Source organism: Cyphellophora europaea, assembly GCF_000365145.1.
Source record: "Cyphellophora europaea CBS 101466 unplaced genomic scaffold supercont1.5, whole genome shotgun sequence".
Classification (NCBI taxonomy): Eukaryota; Fungi; Ascomycota; class Eurotiomycetes; order Chaetothyriales; family Cyphellophoraceae; genus Cyphellophora; species Cyphellophora europaea.
Window position 1 is genome coordinate 973,450 of NW_008481811.1, and position 25,192 is coordinate 998,641.

Below are 25,192 nucleotides of genomic sequence, written 5' to 3' on the forward strand. Positions count from 1 at the left end.
CAGCCCAAGCAGGCCCATGGCTTCGTTGAAGAGAAATGGACAAACAACCCTCGTCGAGGTCAACGCCCAAAGACTTTGTTCCACATTGGAGTCTTGGGAGAATCCATCTCGAACTTGCTCTGAGGCACCTGGACCCTGGGCGGCGGCGGCTGCTGCCGCTGCTTCTTGCCGGGCACCTGCGCCTGCTGCATGATGGGGACACTGTCGTTGCTCCCACTCCTTAAGCCCGCCGCGACCGACGGCCGCGACTTCTCTTGCTCTACACCGTCCCTGTTGCTGCTGCGTGGGACGGGAGTTCTCTGCTGGTTTTGGATGAGGCCGTCTCCGAAACTGCCGGCGCGTCGCTTCTCGATCGGGGAGAATGTCATCTTGTGTGGGGTGCGCGGCGTCATGGCTTTCAAGCCGCTGGTGACACGCCTGACGGAGCGGCGCATGGTCTCGGCGACGGCCCATTGGCGCTTCTTGGCGCCCCAGAAGAGGATAGCTGTTGTTACTGATAGAAATAGAACAGGATTAGCATTTGGAATTGATCACCGGTGGTGGCAGCTTGAGGAAGAGAGAAAGAACACTCACCACCGGCAATGACGAAGAGGCCAGCGACGACCGCGATTGCGATGATGGCACCTTTGCTGAGGCGCACGCCGCCGGTGTCGGCGCCTGCTGCGCCTGGAACGGCATCGCCCTGGCCTGAAGGGTCGTAGCCTAGCCCGCCGTCTGGGAGCGCACCTGATCCGCCGCCATCTCCGTTCTGGGGCAGTGGTGAGCTCGAAGCGTATTGGGTGAGGAGGGCAATGAGAGTGAGTGGTAGGAGGGATATCAACGTCGCCATGGCGATATGATTTGAGGCCGTGGATGTGATGATCGATCGCGGTAAGCCGAGGCAGGAGGCTTCAGTCTGGCTCGGCGATGGTGCTTAAGAATGTTCGTGGACACCGACGACGCCTCTCGAGTGTATATGCCTGTGTAACAAGGTGGGGGAGGAAGCAGAAGGATATGGATGGACATGGCATGGGATGAACAGAATAAGAAGGAACAAGCAGGTTAGAGCCCAAGAGGTTGATTCACCTCCGGAATACCTACATAGCCACGACAACAGGTCGCAAAGTGCTCTGCTTGCCCCAAGCCAGCGCTTGCAGCTCAACTAGTTTCTATTGCCGTACCAATAGAGCACGCCGAGAGCAAAGCGAGACCTTTCCAGGACGATCGACACGTAGCGGGGTGTATGAGAGACGTTTTCGGGTACCCTGGTCCCTCTGAGCAGGGATGTATGCGATTCGTCTGTGCAAGCTGCTTGCGCGAGAGGTGAAGAACGTGAAACGTGTGCCCAGCACATGATAGAGGGTCTTGAGAGGACGAGACAGGACTGGGCGCGTGCATTTACGCGCCCGGGGAGGTTCGGACAGAGCCAATCAGACTCCAGGAACTGCTACGCCAAGAAAAGGCCGGGAAATAGAGCGTGCTGTGCCTGAGAAGCTGGTTGCGGTACCCTTAGCGTGATGCAAGCCATATTTAGGCCGCGGACCGCCATCAAAACTCTACTGTAGACCTCTCTGTAGCTCAGTGATGAGAGCAACTCCCAGCACATGAGCACGTCGTCACTTCCGCCCGTGCCTCAGGGCTATCGGTCCCAGCGTCACCGCCGGACAATAAGAGATGACGATAGTTCAGACGAGCTGTGGCAGCCAAAGAGCCCAGTACAAGTCCGTAGTACGATGCTTATCCCGGAGCGAGTAATAAATCGTGGGACGAAGGCTCCCTGCCAATAGTCGAGGGTGTGATGGGAGGGTATTAGGCACCTTTCACCCGTGCCAAGACCCTATCCCAATGCGGCAGGCGGTGACAGAGCGGATCCATCGCGGCCGCCCCTCAAGTCTTTCTGCCGCAACTTTTTGGACTCGCATTTCGACTGCTCAAACCTCACCACAACATGACGTTTCGCTTATAGCACCACGCCCCCGCAACTCTTCGAATATGCCTCGTGGTGGCGGTCGCTTTGGCGGCGGAGGCCGCAAATTGGGCCCTGATATGGCATGGGACGACGAAGAGCCAGCCCCAGTTCTCCTTGCGAACAAGCCTGCAGCCACCTTTCCTGAGGTCGTCTTTCCTATTCCCCGGGCTCTCGATCAAACGGAGCTGGCGTCGACTACAAAGTACCTTAGCTTCCGCAGCCGTGCCCGCAACGGTCCATTTTACGCCGCCCTTGATCCAAGCATATTGACCGATGACAACGGAAAAGTCGCTCCACGAGCCGGCTTTGATCCCTTCAATGATCAACAGGCCTACTCGTCCAAATTTCAGAAGAAGAGACGAATCATGCCAGAAGCTGCCGGCAAGATTCAGGCGTTGCAGCTCTTTCCCAAGGAGCTGTGGCCCGTCATCGATCCCAAGCGAAAGAATCCCCTTTGGAGTACCGTCGATGTCGCCGAACTTGGCGGAATGGGTGCGCGGAAGCGTAAGCGGCGTCTCAGTGTCGAAGCCGACGTCCGCAGCGGAGGTGAAGATGCAGACTCAGACGAGGACTCCGATGCTGTCGTTGCAGGCAGGAGAAAGCAGAAAAGCGAGCGATCACGGCGTGCGGAGAAAGATGCAAAACAACGCCAGGGCCTCGATGCCGAGGACGACTATCCAGAAGGCGAGCCGAATGCAGACGAGGAAGGCGATGGTGAGGATGAGCCGGAAGACTCGGATTTTGAAGAGTCTGAAGATGAAGACAACGACTACAACGCCGAAAACTACTTCGACGCCGGCGATGACGACGACATGGGAGGCGACGACGATGACGGAGGTGGTGGCGGTGGTGATTTCTTTTCATAACCCTAGCTTTCACGTCTCCGGAGTGGGATTCTCCGCCAATACTTGCGCAAACACATTCCCCGACTGCTTCTGATCCACAAACCTTGGCTCCTTTTCCGCCAGAGGGCGAATCATCCTCAGCTCATTCCCTTTGAACGTATCGACCAGAAACCCTTCGATCCCAATGTTCAGCTCCTTGAGCCGCCTGAAGATGACCGGAAACCACATCCTCTCCTGCCGGTTCCAGTACGTGAGGTAACCCATCACGATACTCATGGGATACGCGATCTGCTGTGCGCCCACCAACCCCATCTCCGGCTGCACAAAGTACTCCATGGATTTCACAATGTTGATGGCCAGATCATTGCAGAGATCCAGCTTGTCCGGCGGCACCATCATGGGGATGGCTTGGTCGATCATGGCCTCGGGCCGGTAGCAGCGGAGCCACTGATACGTCAGCCACAGCGTCGAATGCATCAGCAACAGTGACGTCCACGTCGTGAATTGCAGGCAGGCAATGGGGAAGTCGCAGAAGGTGATGAAGGTGGTGAAGACGCGTTCGTCGCTGTCCGGGGCTAGAGACAGCGCCAGCTGGGAGGGTTCTTCCCAGTACAGCAGATCGGCCTGCGACCATTGCAGTGTCTCGTCGAATTTTTCGAGCACGTCCATGATCTCGTGGCAGCGCGTGCGGAGGTCCAGCGTGGCTTCTCGGACTTGCGCGACGTCGTCGATGGTGCGAATGTGGTCGGCGGATTCCATGATGGAAGGCATGGAGCTGAGGATCGAGACGAGCTGGACATCGAGGTCGGTCATGTCTTCCGGCGTGGGCTTGTAGGAGGTCTGGTCGACGCCGTGGCGCGATTTGCCACGCGTGCCTATGCCGTAGATCAGTTCGTCTCGTAGGTGGCCTAGGTACAGTATGCGGCCGAACTCGGTTTGAAAGGACCACGCTCCTCTTGCATTGATCAGTCTGGAGGCGCCGTTGATGTGTGCGCCCCAGGCTTTGTCTCGCTGCGCAGTGCCTTCGTGGACTTCAAAGGTCGCCAACAGCATGACGGTTGCCAGCAGGTGATCGTCATACAGCCGATCTCCCGCCACGATGGCGCGCCTGACGTTACGGACGCAGGAGCCATAGAACATCAGCGCATCTTTACGAGCATCCTTGTTCCCGCTGATTCGACTTGCTCTCGACATCGCCAGGGCCATGACCGCATCGTTGAGCCCCGGGTCCGAATGCGCCTCTCGCAACGCTGCCTGAAGCCATTTCGAAGACTGGATTCCTCGCGAGGAGAAGGTGGGGAGTCCGGACGCGCGAGGAGTGTAAGCCTCCCAAAAGGCACCGACCGCCTGGCTGAGGAGTGCTGAGCGACACAGCTGCGCGACTTGTAGGTCCAAGGACGATTCACGCGAGGAGGAGTTGGTGGTGACGGTGGTGGTAGATTCCGGTGACGGCGTAGATGCTTTACTGCTGCGGCCTGTTGTATTGCTTCCCGAAGAGGATTTTCGGTGCGCCCACGTCTTCGATTCATCGACGAATTTTAAGCGACCGGTGCCATTGTTGATGCACTTCAAACCCAGCTTGGTGCATCTACCACATGTCGGTTGGACCAGATCGCACTATACCCGTTAGAGTGGGATCTTGCGCCTTTCTTCTCCGCCCAATGTAGATCACTTACGCCCTTTTTCCGGCGTCGGCAGGCTTCGCAGCCTTTGGAAGTGGGAACCCCGGGCATGGCGGAGGAGCCTTGCAGGTTACGGGCCTTGACAGTTCGTAGTCAAGGTATAGTGATCGAGACAAACGCTGGGGCTGCTAATAGATGAGTCCTGATTCATGGGCGCCTAAGATTTTGTATACGTCACTGCAATAGCGAGTACGACCAGGGGAGAAACGTGCCGCGCACTCTCGATGCGTTCCTGGAAACTAGGCTTGTGGAAGGCATCATCCATCCAATAGCTAATTTGCAAACACGTCTTTGTCATCGGCTCCCGGGCATTGGTAAGGCGACTGAACATGAGATCAACCTCCCCAGATCTTGGAGGCAGTGATCTCTTGGCCCCGTGTCAGGATTGGCTGATGTCAAAACGAGCTAGACCCAATGTGGTGGCAACCTGCGCCTCGAGGTATGCGAGGGTATCTATGTATGCTTTGCGTCCCGTTGAGGCTTAAAATGTATGCTGCTATTGCTGTACAGGGGCACGGGACATCGGCGCAGAGCACAGAGCTCTGCGTCAATGGCGTATAGTGGTTGATGTCACGCTCGCGGGTATATAAGAGGGAATCGACGTCTTCACGCGGGAGGTAGAGGCATTTCCACATAAGACAACCCCTTTGGTTCAGATTGTATAGCACAAGATGGGCATATTGGGCAGCGTCTACCACAAGCCAGCCGCATGGCTCGGCTTTCAGAAGCGATACAACTTTCCACTGTGTGAGTTCTCCGATCCAGAACGAACTGCAACGGCTGACCTGACATAGTCGTGATCTTTGCTGGTGCGATGCTTGGATTCAGCTTAGCAAGGCTTGAGTATTTGAGCTCAGGCAAATACGCTAGCGGATCGAGTCCTGGAGAGTGGTATTGGCAGAGGGCAGGCCACTATCGTGTCGGGCTTGTGATGCATCTTGCGTGCATACTACCTGCGGGCCTGTTAATGGTAAGTCATGCTGGACCATTAGCTATTAAAACGGCCCTGACAAGAACACAGGTCTGGCAGTTCGTGCCCGTCATCAGACACAAAGCGATCCTATTCCATCGCATCAATGGCTATACCATCATTGTCTTGATCCTGTTCAGTCACGCTGGAGCTTTGATGATCACTCGCCGTGCATTTGGTGGCGACCTCTCGATCCAGGCTGGTATGGGAGTCCTCGTTATAATATCCACTATTGCCGTTGCAATGGCTGTATACAATATCAAAAAGCTGCAGATCGATCAGCATCGAGCGTGGATGCTCAGGGCAATGTTCTACATGGGTACAATGTAAGCAGGACCCCTGACTTGAAATGGCCAAGGACTAATAAAGTTGTTGTTAGCATCACGCTGAGGGTCATCATGATCATCGCCGCTCAGATCATTACGGCTATCCAATCGTACTATACCACCATGACATGTGGCGAAATCGGCTACCTCCAGCGGAACGATATCGGGTATTTTGAGAGCACGTACCCGGAGTGCATCGGCGCTGACGCTCGACACCATGTCGTGGTACATGCAGATTTCGCGGGTGGCAATACTGAAGAGATTGGAGCAAGTTTGAGGGTCAGTTTCGGCATGGCACTGTGGATGGCCTTATTGTTGCATGCGGTAGGCGTCGAGATCTACCTGAGGCTCACCCCGCGCGAATCGGAGAGGTTACGGCAAGTTTCGTATGAGCGGCAGCTGGAGGCCGGGTCAACAGCACCAGGAAGCGCTGGCCTCGTCGTAGAGCGCTTTGGCGACGCCGATGCCTGGAGACCGGCAAGCGCTGGCGAGCGCGGCGGTGATGGCGATGGCAATAAGATGTCGAGATAAATGAAGGCCTCGACACGGAGCAAAGACGTTGCCGTGGCAGAGTGGTTGGGGCTTGGCAGACCAGGCCCAAAATGGGTAAATGTCAACTCTGACGTAGAAGCGAAATCCGAAGGCTGGGGGTGCCAGCCACCTCTGTTCTGCAAACCACCAGCACGGCGATATCTACAGTACCTTCGTAGCCTGACGCTTTTGATCATCCTATTCTACTACCAAAGCTGAGTTCTTTCTTGATCATTCCTTGAATTGCTGAATCTCTACTCACAAACTCAGTCATCGTGAGCAAACCACACCATTCGTGCATGACCGCAGTAAAGCGTCACCTTACGCCCTAACAGGCCACATTCCTCAAGTTACATCATGGCACCCGTCAGCTCCAAGATCTCGGGCCTTGAGGTCTCGTCTCTCGAACTCGATCCCCGATCTGAACCTTTCGACCTGCCTACATACCTCTCACACTTGTCTCTCGACCAGCGCGCGGCCTTGACTTCGAAGTCTGACTTTGCCAGTAGTCTTGACAAGCGAAGCGAAGACTTGACCCCTACTCTCAACCATCCCATCACACACGTACTATCTGCTCGAGATGCGGCATCTACTACCCACCCGACCAACCCGGAGGCGGGTAGCGTCGACCCGAACCAAATCAATATGAAGGCTGTACAAGCAGCATTTGCTATAATTGGTGCATCATTTGTGCTCCTTACCATCTGGTTCTTCTTCTGGGCGAAGAATGGTGGGTTCCAGTGGAAGAAGAATGATTGGGAAGAGTACAAATCAACTGTCCTTCGCCGGAAAGGTCCCAACGGCACAACACTCAGTAACGCCACAAAGAGCACCAAGCTCGGTGGTGGAAGCGTTGTTGGTCAAGGTTACAGTGATGATGGTAGCTCCTGGACCGCTGGTACGGAGACTATAACCGACATGTCGTCCGAGGCTCCCGCCATGAAAGATAAGAAGTCCAAGAGCAGCAAGAAGGCCAAAGCGAAGGAGGCCAAGATCCGTCAAGTCCACAACGAGAAGTGGGAAGGAGGCCACGATGACGATGTGCGAGCATATCGCCACGAAAAGCCCGCACGCGTTGGTGGCATCAATCGTGATTCCGAGGCTCAATTCTATGGGACCGACTATACCGAGACCAATGGTTCAGAAACCCGATCAAACCCACGCCAGGCCCGCCGCGATTTCTCATATGGTACTGAGGATACCTTCTCCGCTGCTCCTGCGCAGGAGTCTCAAGCACCGAGAGTCCCTCGACATGCGTCACCCAACAAAGGAAGGTCTAGGCAGAGTGTACCGGGCAGCTATGTCGAGCCCCTTGACTTCTCAGATACTCAGAGTCAAAACACCAAAAGCTACCATCACCCCATCCCGGGGCTCAGTAAGAACGCCAACGGTGGCTTCAGGAGGAATAGAGATGACCCACTCGGCGATTGAGCGATCTCCGAGTTCGATCTCTGAAAGGCAGCGGACGTACCCACGACCGTCGAACGACTTGTGACGACTTCAACACTGTACAAATGGGAACTAAGGAACGATCAATCTGGTGCATGGACAGCATAGGCAATGGCGATTTCTGGAACGGGTCAGTCAGACGAGGATAGGGGTTCTGAGCATCTGACGGCGCGCGACTGCGTCTACGGAGTACATAGATAAGAATGAAACAGGTTCTCACCATAATTGCTCTTCAATGCCGTACGGAGGCGAGCTCGTCTTGTTCGATCACAGGTCGCCAATCGCCGTAATGGAGTAGCAACTTTCGTAGACGCCGACCTCGGGAATCCCCGAGAAGCCGGGCTTTCACTCCCCGAGTTCGATCCAGCTCACCCGCATTCCTCTGATACAGCTCACTCACATCCTTGCAGCAATTTCGTTCAAATCCAACAAGTAGCGCAGCACTCAGACGCATCTCTGCACTTTCAGCGTGATCAAGTGAATCCCATCTCGTAGACGAGGGGCAACCCAACAACCCCGCGCTCAGCCATCAGATTCACCCGCCGCAAAAACTACAGTCAAGCCCCACCATCAACTCGCAATGTGTATGAAGAGGACCTGCGACACCTGCCGTAAGTCGACTGCCTCTCTCTACCCACATCCCCTCCCCACCGAACCAACTCATCGCCTGGCACCGCCGCTCGACATGGCTTGGGCTCCCCGGCTTTCCCATCAACAAGCATACCGCATCTCCGGGACTAATGCCAGGGTGTCGGATCGCTAACCTTTCCCACAGAGAAAGCCACCTGGTGGGGATGCGGCAACCACATCTCCTCAGTCATGGATTCCATCCCGGAGGAGGAACGCTGCACGTGTGCGCCCAAGGTCGTGTTCCAGGGCAAGGAGTATCCGCCGAAGCAAGGCGAGGGCCAGGCGGCGGCGTGACTGGCCGACCGGGTTGGTGAGCGTGAGGGTGATGGGGGGCTGGGAAGCGGGCCAGGAATGGCGACAGGGGTGGGGATGGGAGTGAAAAAGGAGAAATTGCAGAGCAGCTTTGATCGGCTGTGTGAGGGTCTGGCTCTGAGAGAGGGGCAAGGGGAGGGGGAGGACACGGAGATGCAGGACTCGGGTTGAGGGACCAAGGAGTTTCTTTGCTGTCATGCTACAGGCAAGGAAGAGCATGCCACTATTATGTGAATATGATACCGCCATCGATTACGATGGTCTGGCCCGTTACGAAGTCGCTGTCCTTGCTCACCATGAACCCACCGACCACGTCGCCGACATCCTCGGGCGTGCTCGTCCGCCCCAACGCCGTCAACTCTTTGCTGTACTTCTTCACACTCTCGCCCTTGGGCCGGCCCTCGGCTTTGCCCAGCTGCTCGTCGATCTGCTCCCACATCGCCGTCCCCACGATTCCCGGGGCGTACGCGTTGACGCGGATCTTATGCTTGGCCATCTCCATGGCAAAGACCTGCGTGAAGCCGCGTACCGCCCACTTGCTGGCGCTGTAGTGGCTCAGCAACGGGAAAGGCTTGAACGCCACGATGCTCGCAGCGCCCATGATCTTGTAGGAGCTCTCGCCCTCGGGACGGTCGCCTTGGGCGATCATCTGCCGCGCCGCCGCCGTGTAGCAGTTCCAGACGCCCATGAAATTGACGTTGAACATCTTCTGCACGTCCTCGTCCGAGATCTCGAGCACGGGCGTCACCTGCGCGATACCGGCGTTGGCGATCATGACGGTGAGCGGGCCGAGCTTGGACACGGATTCTTCCACCATGCGCTTGACTTCAGAGGGGGAGGTCACGTCGGCTGCGACGCCAATGGCGGTGTTGTCGCCGTATTGGGAGTTGAGGTCTTGGACGAGCTTGTCGATACCCGCTTGGTTGGCGGACACATCGTTTACGCAGACGCGGAAGTTCTCGCGGGCAAGCCGGCGAACGATGGCTTCGCCGCTGGGGAGATGATTAGTTGGGTCGCGGTGACAGGTGCGTTGCTGGGAGCTATTGCTTCTTACATTCCTCTAGCGGAGCCTGTGACAATGGCTGTTCTCTGTGACATCCTGAGCCGTGCTGTAGAAGATCAGAGTAGGCGTGGTGGTTATGGAAGGGGAATGATCAGGCAGGGAACGGGCCTCGTAGAGAAATCTGTGCACGGCGCAGTGTGTTGGAAATCAGAAGAATGTGACGCGGTCGACGCATGGTAGGCATCATCATATACTTATTGTCTGTCCTCGTGGCAATCTAACCTGCTGAGGACTGGTATTTGTCGTGAGGGGGCATTTATCGGGGTCATGGGCGACCTCCAACAGGCACCTTCATAGGAAACTCTGAGCGGACTTGTCGGAACCTGGCCCGAGAAAAGGAGCCGTTGAGAGTCAAAAGCGAGCCAGAGGGAACAGATGGTCTACTCTGGTGTGCTCGAAGCTAGAGGATGCGGGGTAATGGAAACCAAAAATGATTGTTGCTCGACGTGCAACGCGTAGGATCGCGTGAAAGTGCTTGAGGTAAGTCCTCTCAGTATTCCGGAATTACTCCGCACAAGCGACCTGGAGAAGCGACGGCCGAGGATGGAGATCTGCTCAATAAGCTCTATCGCAAAGCTTCCGTCGCACCGAGCTCTTCTAAGATGATGGATGCCTACCCAAATCTTTGCAGCATTTTCGGCTGTGTCTCGGAGGCATGGTTGGTGAGTGACAGGATTTGGTCTTGGTAGCGGAGGGGATGGAGCCTTTCGGCGCGGCCTTGTCACAAATCCGGGGAGATCTGCATCTTTTACAGATCCACGGAGATCTGTATAAGCCTCTAATGCTACAGGTCAGTGAGCCTCAACATCAACCGTACTGTACGACAGACCCTGCTTGGTAGACCTTCAGTAGCGGCGCATAGTGCTGTCGCCGCTCATACCGATATCCGCTCTCTTCGCCTAGCGAGGGACAAATAGCCAGAGACGAGGTTCTCGGCCGCATGATTAAGAACAGCCAATGTGTGCTCAGAATGTGGAGGCGATGGAGGAGTGTTGACAGAGAACCATCCAGCCAGCGAGGGATTACGGCGCACGCTCATACTTGCTGCCAGTTCATGAGTTGAGCACCGGAAATCGGTCTGGCGGAATTCTAGGTTCAAGTCGGCGTCGATCAATCCAGATACTTGCAGACCGGTAGGCGATAGCTCGAGACGTTCCAGTACTTGCGCCTGACGCCTTCCCATTCGTTCCCGAGATCCGGCAGAGCGATATCTGTCCATTCGACGTCGAAACCGGCATCAAGCAGATCGATTTCAACGACTTTCTGGTACACATCGTAACTGATCTGACGATCCGCACCCATACCGTTGAAGTACGACCATCGACCATCCTGTTCCAGTAGGCCAATCACATGTTCCGAAAAGAAATCCTTGAAGTCGTGATAAGATTCGGCGAAAGTGTCGTAGTAGATGGCATCAAAGGCCAGTCCTTCACCCGTCATTTCAGGGAGAATGTCTTGCCATTTGCCGATGTGGACTTTGACTCCTGGCTTGTCAAACCAGCCTTTGACTCTCATGTCTTTGACCACGTCAGGATGAGCTTCGACGATATGATGCTCGGCTGGCTTGTTTTTATGGTCTTGAATGTACGAATCAATGATGCCCATCCCGAAACCAATATTCAAGATCTTGAGGCCAGGTGAGGGAAGAAGGGCATTTGTTGACCTCGCCATTATGCCGCTCTCCCAAGCCATCATTACTCCATTTTGTGACTCGTCCAGCAGTTTCTTATCATCTAAGGAGAGAGTCGACGAAAGGTAAGCAGATGACTGCACATCGCCTGTCGTGGGTTCGCTAGCCGACGGGACTTCTGCCTTGCCTTCTGGATCGCTCCCATCGACTAGCTGCGGTGCATCGGCGTCATCAGTGTCCTCGTTGCTGACAGCCTCAACCGTATCGGGCTGAACATCTGAATCTTCGAGGTCTTCAAGCTCCTCATACTCATCCAGTCGGTTCAACAGCATCTCTGCTCGAACTCCAGCATCGACCATCAATTGATACAAACTCTCTAGGCCCAATCTGTGCGCCATACAGCCAGGAGTCTCGTCATCTCGGTCCAGCTGATTCCAAATTGCGCCGTTCTCGAACAGGACCTTGATAGTCTCGTAGGCTTGTGTCTCTCTATCGCTGGCGTCATGTTTGGCATGATCATGGGCTCCGTTGGTGGCAGCTGCGCAAGATGCGATAGCAGCATGTAGTGGTGTATATCCACGTTCAGGCTCTTGAACGTCAACAGCCTTACAACCTTCAAAGGAAAAAGTGTCCAGGTGCTGCTGCAAAAGTCGAATGTCGTGCTCAGAGCTGGCTTTAATTATCTGGTTTATTTGGTCGAGCGAGGTTGGGACATCGGCCACGGCGTCTGCAGCCATCGTAGCTTCTCCTATGATTGGTGTCATACAGAATACTTCATCAGAGCCTCGATGTCGTCCTCGACGAAAAACGTCGTCGCCGTGCCCGGATCGGAGAAAACTGCGGGCCGAACTATGGGCTGAACCCTGCCGTGCCAAGAAGCGGTGTTGCTTCCTGACATGAACTTGAACAACATCACCTTCATCCCGATATGCCACTTCTTGACAGAATAGCTATCCAACCCATCGGTATCGAGATGTGGTCCCAGCGAAACATGAATCTGGAGTATCACTCGGCATCTCTTATTTGAACGCAGTATTTTCAGCCACTTGTTGTACCAAAAACCCACAACCCAGCCGGATTGGCGGCGAGGGTGCTGAGCTCTTGCATGGACGACGCATGAGAATGATGCTGTACCAACACGCAAACTCTTTAGTTCGGTATTCAGATCTGCGATTTCAAACTCCCACAACGTTTTCAGTCGGGTCCAGCTGTTTACACTTGTTCCGGAATGGGCGCTGGCTGACGTCGAGCAACATCGAACACGACATTCAGCTAGCTTCTGGAAGGGTATCGCACTCGAATTGTTGCTGCTCACATCCTTCGGTGGGATTTTCGCTGTCGACATAGTCGTCAAACTTGTCTTCAGCATTCCGCCCAACTCCTGTCGCCACGCTATCCAACAATGGGCAAAGGCAAGGCCAAGAAGGCGAAGCCCACAATCGTTCACGAGGACTCCGCGAAAGCGCCGCAGCCACTATGCACATGTGGTCATAGCCATGAGCCTCCTCGAGCAGCCGACGGTCACAATGTGGAAGGCTGGACCGAGGAGGATATTCGAATCTACAACGAGCTGCTCACCGAGAGAGCGAAGCTTGAAAGGGAGAAGAACGAGCTTGAACAAAAGTCGGCTAGACACCAAGCCGAGAGGGCGCTACTTCACGAGGAAGCGGCTGCCTTCGATAACTTTTTCAAGGTACAGATGACTGGCGAATACAAGTTCACTGGACCCAGTACTTGCTGTCTCGATTTTTCGACTGACATCAGGAAAGTAATGGACGGTTGTCACCACGAGGTCTGTTCCAGGGCGAAATCGACCGGCGTTTCCTGGATGGAGATGGATACGATCAAGTATTACCAGGCTCGTATCACTTCGGAACGAACACCGCGTATGAAGAATGCTCTACGAAAGCAGCGAGACGTCGAACTAGAACGCGTCAAGAAGGATGACGAAGAGGAGCTCGCCGCACGTAATCGACGGTCTGTCGCGCTGGACAAGTCGAACAGTAAGAACGAAGAGAACTTGCCAGCTATGGGAAAGCCACCACGCGACTTACCCCCATCGCCCCTTCAGGCCCTGCTAGATCCGAAAGACAACGCAATTCTCGAAGCTGCTAGGGACAACGAGTCTGTCGTCAAGAGAATACGAGTTCGATTGGACAGAATCAGGCAAGACGTACATGCTGGCAGAGTCACGGCCTTCGATGCAAGGCTGAAGCTGGACCAGGCAAACAAGGAGATGGCCGAGGCCGAGCGGAACAACAACCAATTCAAAGAGATGATCTTCACTCCCGGCCATGCTGAAGATAGCCTCCATGGCAGCAGCGCCAACCTTTCCCAGGCACTCTCCAAGTCGTTGGCCACCTCCAACAAAGACACCTTCAGTCAAGCGCTGAATGTGATGAAAGGATTCTTCTCTGCATCAGATCCTCGCGACGTTCAAGCAGCAATTACAGACCTTCGGAGTGTTCTCGAGATCAATGGTCCTATGTCACCGGTGCTACAAAAGTCTTTCCAAGCTCTAGAAGACATGCTGGCAAAGCCTAACGCCAAAGGCTTCGCAGTCGATCTTACCAGCAGCGACGGAACTACGAAGACTTGCGAGAACGTTATTGACGTTTTACTAACATTGCGCAACAATGCTGATGCTGCCACCCTGAAAGCAACGGCCGAAGAGCTGAAACTGGACAAGGCAACTCTTGACGCGAATGAGCGGTCTATTGCTATCGAAGACGAGGCAACAGATAAGATGCTCTATACTCTCACCCAGAAGGAGGGTAGAGACCCTAAACAGATTTACGAAGCCATCAAAGCCATCAAAGACGAGGCTGTCAAACAATCGTTTGTTCCACCACTCTCAGACATTGTGCTTGAGAACCGAATGACGGACCTTCTCTTCAACCAGGCCGGCCTCGGGCTTATCAAAGAATCGATGGCGGGCACCGATGAGAAGAAGCTTCGGGCTATGATGACCTCGATCGTCATTGCGTACTCAGAAAAGGATCCAGAAAAATATCTGCCGTCACTGGACATGCTGGCTCGCTACTTCGCAAGCAATGCGGGTACCAGCAAAGCGTCACATATTGCGATTCTTAAGGGCGTCCTTGAGAACGTCAAGGTCAGCATGGGAAGATTTGTTGACAAGGCCAGGAACAATCATGAGGCGCAGGCAAAAGCTACTAAACAAAAGCGACCTCCCGCAGTGTCTGCCAGCAGTTTGGTGCCAAATCCACTTCAAGTGAGCAGACAGCCAGAAGCTGGTCCTCTTGGCTTTCCAGGGCTCCAGGATGTGACTACTCTAATGGGTGCGCTGGGACTAGGCGGAAACACTACCGCTGGCATCCAATCTGCACAAGAGATCATCAACCTCAATCGCCAAATGACGGCCGAAGACTTCGCCGACGCTTTGACGCATGATAATACCAACGCCACTGCAACTGACAAGGCCCGCATCCGGAGAGATATGGAGCAGTTATTTGCGACCGAACACGGCGGTCAGGATCCACGCCTGATTGCCGGCCTCCAGGAGCAGATCATGAGACTGGCCAATGGGCATGGTAGTGCGAAAGGTGGCGCGCAAAAGGGCCCGAAGAAGACGATGAAATCAAACAACCGGGCGAAAACGTCCAAGTTCCAGGAGGAACTCTCCTCACCGACGCCTTCGGCGATTCCTGATGACAGGAAAAGCAGCCCTCCACCATACATGGCCAACGAGGGTCGCGCTAGGTCTGCAGTCAAGGTCAAGCATGTCCCAGTCAGCACACCGCAAATCTCCGGAGCCACCGAAAGTGCCGATGACTCGACTTCGCCTTCTTCTGCCCTTTCGGCGCAAGAAGCGACCATCAAGCGACAGCTCGAAGCCATGCGTGCCAACCTGGTGGACCTCAGGACTCCATCCTCATCAACTTCCGTGCTCGGCAAAGACGTCCTGGGTTTGCGGGATCCGTTTGAGGGTATCACGACGAAACTACAGGAGCAGTTTGACGGCCACGTTGCGATCGCGAGGAGCTTCGCAGACACCAATGGTTGGACAGGCCTGCAAGAGTGGCTCGGGAAGGAATTTCACAAATGATGACAGCCCGGCGGGGTCGCAGGGTTTATGTCGTTGACATGCATGTACGACAGTCAATTGAGCGTTCCCGGGACGGCGTTTGATACGGAAAGAGAGATTATACCGATTGCATGCAAGGTTCAGATGGCATTTGGTACGGCGCGCGTGCACCGGGGTAGCTAGCATTCGTATGTGATTTTCTGCCGTCAATTGAAAGCAAAAGACATTCACTCTTCGAAAGGCTTCCACGTGTATTGTTCGATTTCCCTGTGTCGTCGATACTCCGCGACGTTCAGTTGTACAGAGCTCTGAACATTGTCTGGAAGCCAGTCAAGAGACCTGTTCAGCATACGGAGCTGGGTCCGCATTCATTTGTCTAGTGTTTTACACCGCAGACACCGGTCTCCGTACCATGCGTCTTGGTATCGACGTCGCCGTGGATACCCTAGGAAGAGTTCGCTGCTCCTGCCTCGGGTTCCCAGATTATCAGCAGGCGCAATAATGACCGGAGTCCAAGCTCTCTCCCGCCTACCGACCGGCCAGTACTCAAGCCACAGTCGCAGCCGGCGCCTCCTTATCATTTTTCAAACTCAACAACATCTCCCGCATCCGCTTCTTGCTGCTCCCCTCGCCGCCGCCACCCTGTCCCTTTCCGCTCAGATCCACCAGCTTGGCGATCCGCTCCCAGCTGGTGCCGCCGGCGGTGGTATCTTCCCGCTTGGCTAGGAACTCCTCTGCTTCCTTGGCGACCTGTGTTTTCTGTCGGTCGATTTTGCGATTGTAGTTCTCGTAGAAGCTATCAATGTCCTTTTGCGCCGTGGCAACGGTCTCTTCTTTCTTGGACTGCGAGGCCTCGTCGCGGCGGGCGATGTCAGCGTCGCGCTTCTCGCGCCACGCGCGGATGGGCTCGGTGTCGGCTTCGGTTTGCTGAGCGTTATAGTTCGTGTAGCCGCCGCCGGACGTGTTGGTGATGGAACCGCCAGGGCCGACGTTCTATAGAGAGGAACTGTTAGTGGGTACGCCTAGGAAGAAGATCTAGAGGGGCTGAGGCATACATCGTTTTGAGTGTCGATTGCGGGGAAGGAACTCTCGAAGCCGTCGAAGTCGTTATCCTGGCCCGAAGGCTGTGGGGGCGCGGAGAAGTCGTCTCCGCCGCCTAGTAGGTCGTCGTCACCGTCTTCAACGGTTGCAGACTGTTTGGGGGCATCGTTGGCGGAGAAAAGGTCAGCGTCCTCTCCCAGGGCGGCGCGCTCTCGCTCTAAGAAGTCCCCCCCTCCGGTGCCCTCCGCGCGGACGTCGGCGTCTCCTGCCTGATGTTAGCACATGTTCTGGGTCATTTGGTTGCTGCGGTCTTACCGCCCTCGATGTCCTCGATGGAAGGGAATCGGTCGGCCATCGCGTGAGACTGTGGCTTCTGTAGAGCGAGCGAGTGACTGAGTGTGGTCGTGTGACAGAAGCAAAGGAAACAAGGCGTAGACCGGTCGTGGTGTGAAGTTCGACAGGTGTCGCTGGCTGCAGCATACAAGTCGCTCCGGGCAAGTTGACGCTCCTGAGGCTAGATGGCCCTGTTCGCCGCCGTACATTGACTGTGCTTGGCGCTACTACAGCCCTAAGCACGGGCCAACTTACCCATTGCTCACGAGCTCTGAAGTTGGTGATGGTAATCTTCTTTGTCGCGTTGTCCATCACTTCATCAATTCGACTCTCATTCAGATAAGCTGTTTAGTGGCGGGCGGAGCCATAGCGAGGCCAGATCATTGATCATTGAAACATTCCAGACAGCGCCTGGCGGAATTCTATAGCTCAGCTTGTAGCCTCCTGCAGTGGTATCGAGCGCCATTAGTGGTCTCAAACCTCTCGGACTTGCTTTGGTCGATGACCACGGCTTGAACGCAACGTATCTGCAAGGGTGTAGGCGACTATGGCGTTCTCCGACGATGCACTCAGAGCAAAGCTCTCGACCCTCAATGAGACTCAGGATAGCATCGTCTCTGTCTCACAGTGGATCACCTTTCATAAGTATGGTTCCCAGTCGACTCTTGCCATCAGCATCAGTTGGAATGACTAACCTGAACTAGACGACATGCCGATCGGATTGCCAACCTGTGGTTGACCAGACTACGAGACTCAGCTCCTCCCAAACGGCTCAACTTCATCTATCTATGCAACGACATTGTCCAGAATGCTCGGGCACGAAAGCGAACTGAGTTCCCAGACGCTTTTGCCCCACTCATGCCGGAGGCTCTTCAAACTGCCTACAGGTCTTCCACACCAGAGATTCAGGCTAAGATCCGACGGGTGCTCGAGGTGTGGAAAACGCGTGTCACTTTCGAGGGCCCCATCATTGAGGCCATCGAGGCCAGGCTAGAGGAGGTTGACAAGACTAAGGGGACCGGCAGCAGCGGAAAGAAAACGCTCATGGGCAAGTCGCTGTTTGGATCATCAAGTGACAAGCCCATGCCTAAGGAGCTCGAGACGCTTGGACCCTTGCAAACCGCTGTCACGAAGGCGACTATCGACGCCCGACCCGCCATAGACGCCGCTCAAAAGGAATACACGAACCTCAATGATCCCGAAGCCGGCCTTCCTACGCCGCCAGTCTATGCCGCCAGATTGTCCGGCCTCATGAAGCAGCTTTCTAACGCCGAGAGCGCAGTGGGCGCCAGTATCAAAGCGCGACAAGCATTGCTGACTGACCTGGAAAGAATCCTCGAAATCAACAAATCGGCTCTTTCCAAGGATGAAGAGACGTTCCTGGAGTTAGGCAGTCGCAAGACGAGCACTGAGGGCAAGAAGCGAGACGTGGAGGATGCTATCATGAAGGGGCTTTCCTCAAACGAGGTCTCTCCAGCGGCTCCCGACCCCAACGGTGGGAGTGCGTCAGGATTTGTCGATGACCGGCCAGAAGTGGAAGAGCTCACGCCGGAGCCCGAGGATCCTCTCGAGGATGGCGGAGACTTCGGTTACTCGCCCACAGCTCCGACCAGCAACCCGGCCGTAGCAGCAGCTCTGTCAGGCTTTGGCGACACCGACTACACAGGGGTCAAACTGAGGAACGCCAGTAATAGCAGTCTCAACGGACCGACTGCCAAGCGACGCAAGATGAGCCATGGCGATGATCAGGTTGTTCCTGATCTTGGAGGCCTGGGGATGGAGAACCTGGGCCGCGAGGGGGAGAGTTTGGGGAGTGCTCTAGGAGACCTTGATGCCGACGTCAATGAGCTGCTCGAACAGGCCAAGCAGGGATAACTGTGCATGATTACCAGCAAAACGCAGAGCTTACGGACAGGCTCGCGGTTACGATTGTAATGTGTAATAACAGTAGCAAGCAGCGGACGGGTTTCACATGCTCAGGTCTTGGGCGAGCGTGGCCAACGCTAATGAAATGACGCGTCGGAGGGGCGGCTCAAAGCTCAACAGCTGCAAGCCTCGAAACCTGCGCCCTCCAAAATCTCTCAACAACTGCTTTCCTCTCGCCTTCCCGTTGCCCCACATTCCAAGGTCTCTCCTGCATATGTAACGACATCGAGTTGCTACGTCTTTTCGTTGCAAGTCGTTCGATGTGTCCCTCGTAGCTTCCTCGTTCACCGAGCGAGACCTGTCCCTCGAAATGGATTCTCGTGGACGCTGAAATGGTAGCACTGACACTACCCAGCACCCATCACTAACCCATATACTGCATCATGGCTACAGATATATCTACCATCGTGTCTATAGGACAGGATATTGCTGTCACAAAGACAGACATTGTCACGCCCTGTCTCACGAACCAGCAGAACGGGACCGAGAGCCAGAACCAACCGAAGAAAGTACGAAGCAAATACAGACATGTGGCCGCCCTGCACGCGACCAACCGTTCATCATGCCTCAGTCACGAATCTACCGAGACTCCGAGCTTCCTGGGCTTCAGGAACCTGATGGTGCTCACCATCATTGTCATGAACCTCCGGCTAGTCGTTGAGAACGCAAGGAAATACGGTCTGTTGATCACGCTTAAGTCGAATATCCACGCCGGCGATGTCAAGGCCGGCCTCTTTCTCTACGCCATCACACCCATCCACCTCTTCGTCGCCTACATCATCGAGAGAGTTGCAATGGAGCACGCGAAAGGCGCGGTAGGCCGGCGGAAGAAGAGCGACGCTGGCATGAAGAGTCCGGAAACTGAGAAGGACCGGAAGGAGTTTCTCAACACTTGGTGGTACATTGCTATAGCCCATACCATCAACGCCACCTTGGCCCTGGGAATTACGAGCATCGTCGTCTGGTGGGGCGTTAACAATCCCGGCATTGGCACCATCAGTGAGCTCCATGCCATTGTGGTGTGGCTAAAAACTTGTTCCTATGCCTTCACGAACCGAGACCTACGACATGCTATGCTCCATCCTGGCGGGCCTGAGTCAGCCATTCCTCTCATCTACGGCAACTGCCCATACCCCAAGAATGTCACCCTCAACAATCTGTGCTATTTCTGGTGGGCGCCAACTTTGGTCTATCAACCGTATTACCCTCGAACGGACAAGATCAGATGGGGCTTCTTCTTCAAGCGCGTTGGCGAGACGGTGGCGCTCTCGGTCTTCATCTGGCTGCTTGTTGCTCAATACGCCGAACCTCTTTTGCGGAACAGTCTTGACGGAATGGCCGTCCTGGACCTTCCTTCGATTGTCGAGAGGCTGATGAAGCTTTCGACCATTTCTCTGGTCGTCTGGCTAGCCGGCTTCTTTGCTTTGTTTCAATCCTTCTTGAATGCGCTGGCAGAAATCATGCGCTTCGGTGACCGACAATTCTACGAGGACTGGTGGAATAGCACAAGTTTGAAGATGTACTGGGCGACCTGGAACAAGCCCGTTTATCACTTCATGAGACGGCATGTATACTCTCCTCTGGTGGGACGCGGATGGTCTCCTCAGGCAGCCAGTGCCTGGGTTTTCGTCTTTTCGGGCTTCCTGCATGAGTTGGCCGTCGGAGTGCCGTCCCATAACCTCTTGGGTGTCGCATTCTTCGGAATGGTCTGTCAACTACCTTTGATCATAGCCACCGAGCCTCTGGCGAAGATGGGCGATGTGGGCGGAAAGGTTATTGGCAATTGTATCTTCTGGATCAACTTTGTCTTTGTCGGTCAGCCACTGGCAGCCATGATCTACTTCTTTGCATGGCAGGCCAAGTATGGCGTTTTGAGCAAGGGGTCTGTTTCGTCGGCAAGCTAGCGGATGGTATTTTGGAGTCTCCTGGCCGCAAGTAAACTACTAGACCATCTCGTCTACTAGAGAGACGCATATGCACTTATTCTCAAGACTTCTATCCAAGTCGCCTTATGGTAGATTTCACCATTCCAGGTTTATGCTTCAGCCTCGTCTTCCATCGAGATCACGTGCGAGGCTGACCTATTGATGGTCTTTCAACCTCATCCCTGTACGTCGCCCTTTTGTTTCGACACATCCACTTGACACTTTCGTAGCTAGAGCATATCAATATCAGGAGTCAATACTGGAGCGTGTCAGTTGCTTTACAGGATTACCTGTAGTGCCTTACCACGCTTGGCGACAGCACTGTGAACTTCCGCTCAAAGCTCTTGAGGATTCCAATCCGTGTCTTACTCGTTGATTGCCTCCTCGTCTTGGCTTGATCGAATCCACCAACCGTAGCCCATCATGGGCGACCGGTTCAACGATCCAGATGATCCGACCTTTCAGAGGCGGCGGCGACCGCGTTCTGTAACCGACTATGGCTCTGCGATGGTTCAATGGACCTCCAACCGCAAGCTCGCCTACAAGGGAACCGCACACTACGAACAAGAGCGGCCATCTATCAGTTATGTCTTTGACGTCTTGCCGCCAATATCGAGACGCGACGCGCCCGCCGAGTCAATACCAGTCCGCCACCTTCACACATCTCTTGGCAAATCGAAGAAGCCCGTGACGATTGTGCGCTGGATGCCCGACGGACGGCGTCTGCTAGCCGGCGTACACAATGGCGAGTTCATGCTGTGGAACGGCATGGCCTTCAATTTCGAGACCGTCACCGCCATGGGTAGTTCGTCGTTGCGGGCAGCTGAGTGGTCTAATCGGAAAGATTGGCTCATCGCGGCCAACGACGAAGGAACCGTGTACTATCTCGAACCTACTCTCAATAATACTCATCAATTCAAAGCTCACGACTCTCCGATACGAGATCTGGCTTTCTCGCCGACCGACACGAAATTCGTTACCGCTTCAGACGACAACACGCTCAAAATTTGGGATTTCCACTCATCGCAGACTGAGTCCTCCTTCACAGAGCACGGCTGGGATGTCAAGGCGTGCGATTGGCATCCGACCAAAGGCCTTGTCGTATCCGGATCAAAAGACCACAGCGTTCGTCTGTGGGATCCTCGAAGCGGGCGCAACCTTACAACGCTGCACGGTCACAAAAACGCCATAACCGCCACAGTCTTCTCGCGACTACGGGACCAGCTCCTTGCCACGAGCGCTCGCGACGGGCAGACACGCATCTTCGATCTCCGGCTGATGCGCGACGTGGCAATTCTACGCGGCCACGAAAAGGGAGTCACCACGCTATCATGGCATCCCATTCACCCCTCACTGATCTCCACCGGCGGCGACGATGGCGCCCTCAACTCCTACCTCCTCACCGAACCCAACACCCCAGCCGGCGTCTCCACAGCCACCACCTCGCCCTACGCCAGTCCGGACCCGAAATCCGCGCCCGCCCAATCCATCTATCCTGCGCACAAGATCGCCGTCGCGCACGAATCCTCCATCTGGTCCCTCGACTGGCACCCGATGGGCCACATCCTCGCCTCCGGCAGCAACGACCACTACACGCGCTTCTGGTCGCGCGCCCTACCGGGCGACAACAAGTGCTTCAAGGACGAGAAGCACCTGGGCGAAGAAGGCGCCGAGGCCTTGGGGACCTGGGACCGCAAGCACGGCAGCCGCGCCCGCCGCGAGGCCGAGCTGCAGGAAGAGGAAGACGAGCGCGAAGCACAGGACGACCAGCCCCAGGAATCGCAGTCCGGCACCCACCATCTCCCAGGCCTCCCCGGCATGGGTGGCGGCGGCGGCGGTGGCGGGGGCAGCAGCGCCATGCCCGGGCTAGGCAACCTCCCCCCGCTGCCTCCCTCTCTCGGCGGCGGCCCACCCCCACCTCCACCCAACGTCCCAGGCCTCTCCCCCTCAGCCCTCCAGCAGCTTCTGCAGCAGGCCCAACAACGATCCGGCGGCGGTCTGGGCGGTGCGGAAAGCGGCTTCCTGCCCCCACTACCCCCCAATCCAGGCAGCATCGACTTCTCCAAGTTGACCCTGCCACCGGGCTTCCCGCCTCCGCCGCAGCAGCAGGGTGGTGGTGGGCTTCCGCCGCCGGGAATTGGTGGAGTCGTCGCGGGGATGCCGCCGCCGGGCTTGTCTGGCTTGCCTGGCTTGCCTAGTGGGGCGGCGGGACCACCGCCTATGTCGGGCTTGCCGGGCCTTGGAGGAGGTGGCGGCGCGCCTGGCACGGTGGGAAGTAGTATTGGAGGTGCTAATGAGAATGGGAATGCGAATGCGAATAGTAGGAGGCGAGCGCCCCTGCCGAGCCAGCAGGAGGGGTTTAAGTTGGAGCAGGCGAGGGGGAATTATAGGGTTGCGAGATAGCCGGGTTGGTTGGTTGGTCGATACAGCCATGGCCTGGCCCGGCCGGTGTGTCTGGTGCGGTTGTGAGATGAGGCACAGGACGGAGTGGAGCATGAAGATGGAAGGATATGCCGGTGTGTGTGGGTGTACGTAGATGCGCTTTGTGTTGGGAGTTCTGGTAGAGCCGTCATGAATGCCTTGCACGACGAGGAAACCCGGTGCTGTTGCTCTCTTGGGGCGTAAAACGTGGTACAGCGAGATCGAAGGAGAAACTCACATTCGCACTTCCACAATGCTTTCATTATATTGGTTTTGGTCGTCTACTTCTTGTTTCATTTTAGTGCAATCTCCTCCACGTTACCGTGATGCTAAGCGGTACCGTCCAGCTGCATAGCATGAGCATCATGAGGACCATTCCCGCCGGGCACCACGCCATCGACCTCCATATGATCCGCACCTGCTCCAACTCCAGCACCAGCCCCCTCGGCAGCCTCGAGCTCCCTAATCTGCGCATCCACATCCTCATCCTCATCGACCGCATAGCCGGCCATCTCCTCCTGCTCTGCCCGCTCCTGCTTGACCGCCGCCGCGGCCGTGAGGCGCTCACGCCGCCGCCTCAAAGCCTTCTCATCCACGTCCTCGAGCCAGACGCGCACGTTGCGATCCTTGCCCACACTGACGAGCAGGCCGCGCTCGGCGACCCTGACGAAATCAACGCTGAGCACGACGTTGTTATGGGCGTTCTCGGCCCGCCACAGCACTTCCTTGCTGCTGACGTCCCACACGACGACGGTGCCGTCCTCGCTGCCGCTAGCGACAAAGGCAGCTTCCTCGCCGTCGCCCCAAATATAGCTGCCCATGGCGCCGCCGAGACTGAACTCGCGATTGACGTGACCTTGGTAGGTCTTGACGCAGCGACCCTCGGCGTAGTTCCACAGGCGCACACAGCCGTCCAGGGTCCAGGCCAGGACGAACTTGCCGTTCGGGGAGAACATGACGCTGGTGACACCGTTGCGGTCTTCGTCGACGAGGGTGCGCAGGCACTGGCCCGTGCCGCTGTCCCAGATGCGGATGAGGCCGTCGGTGCTGCAGCTGCAGACCATGGTGCCATCGCAGACAAAGTCGACGCCACCGACAGGGTCACTGTGCGCGGGAAGTTGACGCATGCATCGGCCACTACGCACATCCCACAAGAATAATGCCTCGTCGTAGCTGCCACTCACTAGCATATTGCCTTTTGGGCTGAATGCCAAGCTGTACACATAGTTGCTATGGCCTGTGAGCGGTGAGGGCGCAATTGGTGCATCGCTAGACAGTGGACTCCACAGCATGATGTCCTTGTCGTCGCTGGCGCTGGCCAGTGTATAGCTGTTGGCGTGCGCAGCGCTGCCCGAGGATAAACCTGGGTTACCGACATGCGACCAGGCAAGTGCATTCACTCCAGCAAGATGCCCTCGCAAGGTGCGTATATGCTTGAATTCTACCTGTTCTTGTCCTGAGCCTGCATCCGCTGGGACAGAGGAGGCGGGCACGGCGTAGATATTGATGGTGGCATCGGCGGAGGCGGTTGCAAGTAGGGCGCCATCGGGTGAGAAGCGCGCGCAGGTGATACCGCGGGCGTGCGCTTTGGGTATTGTTGCGAATGAGCGGTAGTGGAGGGATCGTTTTGAGCGAGGGATGGGTGAGATAGACCGCGAAGAATATTCGGAACAGGGTTTGCTGCGCGAGCGGCGCGGTGTAGCGTAGTGGGATGAGCCAGAAGAGCTGCGTCGGTGGCTGCGACGAGGGGAGCGTGAGCGCGAGCGTGAGGGCGAGTTGGAGGAAGTTCGAGAACGGTGGTAGCCTTTGGCTTCTCGAGTAGTCTCTTTGCGTGACCGGTCGGGTGTACGGGAGAGTGAGCGAGAGGGAGATGGTGAGTGCGAGGTCCGTCGCCGTTTCGCGTCTGGGTAAGAGACCTCGTCGTCCATGCTTGCTACCTTGCACAGAGGTGGTCAATGGCGCGGTGCGAGACGCGGTAACGATTTTACAAGGCGCGGTCAAACGCCCAAGTGGTGAATCGCGATCAGGGTTAGGGTTGAGGAGACTCGCCCCCCCTCCCGGCACATTGGAGTATGATCGATGTTTGGAGGGGACGTAAGGGGGCTTTTCACT

General features: G+C 55.8%; 13 protein-coding genes across 13 annotated transcripts; 7 read left to right on the forward strand and 6 right to left on the reverse strand.

Annotated features, from left to right (window-relative positions):
• Positions 1 to 59: 59 nt before the first annotated feature.
• On the reverse strand, positions 60 to 829 carry HMPREF1541_05634 (uncharacterized protein; the record flags this gene model as incomplete). The annotated part of the gene is made up of 2 exons (XM_008719974.1): positions 60 to 493; positions 574 to 829. The coding sequence occupies 2 exons, from the start codon at positions 827 to 829 to the stop codon at positions 60 to 62; spliced, it is 690 nt and encodes a 229-aa protein (XP_008718196.1).
• A 1,142-nt stretch (positions 830 to 1,971) lies between these two features.
• On the forward strand, positions 1,972 to 2,814 carry HMPREF1541_05635 (uncharacterized protein; the record flags this gene model as incomplete). Its single annotated transcript, XM_008719975.1, has 1 exon — positions 1,972 to 2,814. One exon carries the CDS (start codon positions 1,972 to 1,974, stop codon positions 2,812 to 2,814), a length of 843 nt encoding a protein of 280 aa, XP_008718197.1.
• Positions 2,815 to 2,823: 9 nt separating this feature from the next.
• Positions 2,824 to 4,526, reverse strand: HMPREF1541_05636 (uncharacterized protein; the record flags this gene model as incomplete). Its single annotated transcript, XM_008719976.1, has 2 exons — positions 2,824 to 4,410; positions 4,470 to 4,526. The coding sequence occupies 2 exons, from the start codon at positions 4,524 to 4,526 to the stop codon at positions 2,824 to 2,826; spliced, it is 1,644 nt and encodes a 547-aa protein (XP_008718198.1).
• A 620-nt stretch (positions 4,527 to 5,146) lies between these two features.
• On the forward strand, positions 5,147 to 6,302 carry HMPREF1541_05637 (uncharacterized protein; the record flags this gene model as incomplete). Its single annotated transcript, XM_008719977.1, has 4 exons — positions 5,147 to 5,222; positions 5,270 to 5,445; positions 5,497 to 5,771; positions 5,825 to 6,302. 4 exons carry the CDS (start codon positions 5,147 to 5,149, stop codon positions 6,300 to 6,302), a joined length of 1,005 nt encoding a protein of 334 aa, XP_008718199.1.
• A 357-nt stretch (positions 6,303 to 6,659) lies between these two features.
• HMPREF1541_05638 (uncharacterized protein) lies at positions 6,660 to 7,733 on the forward strand (the record flags this gene model as incomplete). Its single annotated transcript, XM_008719978.1, has 1 exon — positions 6,660 to 7,733. The coding sequence occupies one exon, from the start codon at positions 6,660 to 6,662 to the stop codon at positions 7,731 to 7,733; it is 1,074 nt and encodes a 357-aa protein (XP_008718200.1).
• Positions 7,734 to 8,919: 1,186 nt separating this feature from the next.
• On the reverse strand, positions 8,920 to 9,791 carry HMPREF1541_05639 (uncharacterized protein; the record flags this gene model as incomplete). Its single annotated transcript, XM_008719979.1, has 2 exons — positions 8,920 to 9,685; positions 9,748 to 9,791. 2 exons carry the CDS (start codon positions 9,789 to 9,791, stop codon positions 8,920 to 8,922), a joined length of 810 nt encoding a protein of 269 aa, XP_008718201.1.
• A 1,075-nt stretch (positions 9,792 to 10,866) lies between these two features.
• Positions 10,867 to 12,123, reverse strand: HMPREF1541_05640 (uncharacterized protein; the record flags this gene model as incomplete). The annotated part of the gene is made up of 1 exon (XM_008719980.1): positions 10,867 to 12,123. One exon carries the CDS (start codon positions 12,121 to 12,123, stop codon positions 10,867 to 10,869), a length of 1,257 nt encoding a protein of 418 aa, XP_008718202.1.
• A 665-nt stretch (positions 12,124 to 12,788) lies between these two features.
• HMPREF1541_05641 (uncharacterized protein) lies at positions 12,789 to 15,455 on the forward strand (the record flags this gene model as incomplete). Its single annotated transcript, XM_008719981.1, has 1 exon — positions 12,789 to 15,455. One exon carries the CDS (start codon positions 12,789 to 12,791, stop codon positions 15,453 to 15,455), a length of 2,667 nt encoding a protein of 888 aa, XP_008718203.1.
• Positions 15,456 to 15,980: 525 nt separating this feature from the next.
• Positions 15,981 to 16,830, reverse strand: HMPREF1541_05642 (uncharacterized protein; the record flags this gene model as incomplete). The annotated part of the gene is made up of 3 exons (XM_008719982.1): positions 15,981 to 16,427; positions 16,490 to 16,740; positions 16,791 to 16,830. The coding sequence occupies 3 exons, from the start codon at positions 16,828 to 16,830 to the stop codon at positions 15,981 to 15,983; spliced, it is 738 nt and encodes a 245-aa protein (XP_008718204.1).
• Positions 16,831 to 17,355: 525 nt separating this feature from the next.
• Positions 17,356 to 18,683, forward strand: HMPREF1541_05643 (uncharacterized protein; the record flags this gene model as incomplete). The annotated part of the gene is made up of 2 exons (XM_008719983.1): positions 17,356 to 17,453; positions 17,513 to 18,683. The coding sequence occupies 2 exons, from the start codon at positions 17,356 to 17,358 to the stop codon at positions 18,681 to 18,683; spliced, it is 1,269 nt and encodes a 422-aa protein (XP_008718205.1).
• Positions 18,684 to 19,117: 434 nt separating this feature from the next.
• Positions 19,118 to 20,638, forward strand: HMPREF1541_05644 (uncharacterized protein; the record flags this gene model as incomplete). The annotated part of the gene is made up of 1 exon (XM_008719984.1): positions 19,118 to 20,638. The coding sequence occupies one exon, from the start codon at positions 19,118 to 19,120 to the stop codon at positions 20,636 to 20,638; it is 1,521 nt and encodes a 506-aa protein (XP_008718206.1).
• Positions 20,639 to 21,082: 444 nt separating this feature from the next.
• Positions 21,083 to 23,062, forward strand: HMPREF1541_05645 (uncharacterized protein; the record flags this gene model as incomplete). The annotated part of the gene is made up of 1 exon (XM_008719985.1): positions 21,083 to 23,062. One exon carries the CDS (start codon positions 21,083 to 21,085, stop codon positions 23,060 to 23,062), a length of 1,980 nt encoding a protein of 659 aa, XP_008718207.1.
• Positions 23,063 to 23,409: 347 nt separating this feature from the next.
• HMPREF1541_05646 (uncharacterized protein) lies at positions 23,410 to 25,008 on the reverse strand (the record flags this gene model as incomplete). The annotated part of the gene is made up of 1 exon (XM_008719986.1): positions 23,410 to 25,008. One exon carries the CDS (start codon positions 25,006 to 25,008, stop codon positions 23,410 to 23,412), a length of 1,599 nt encoding a protein of 532 aa, XP_008718208.1.
• Positions 25,009 to 25,192: the final 184 nt, after the last annotated feature.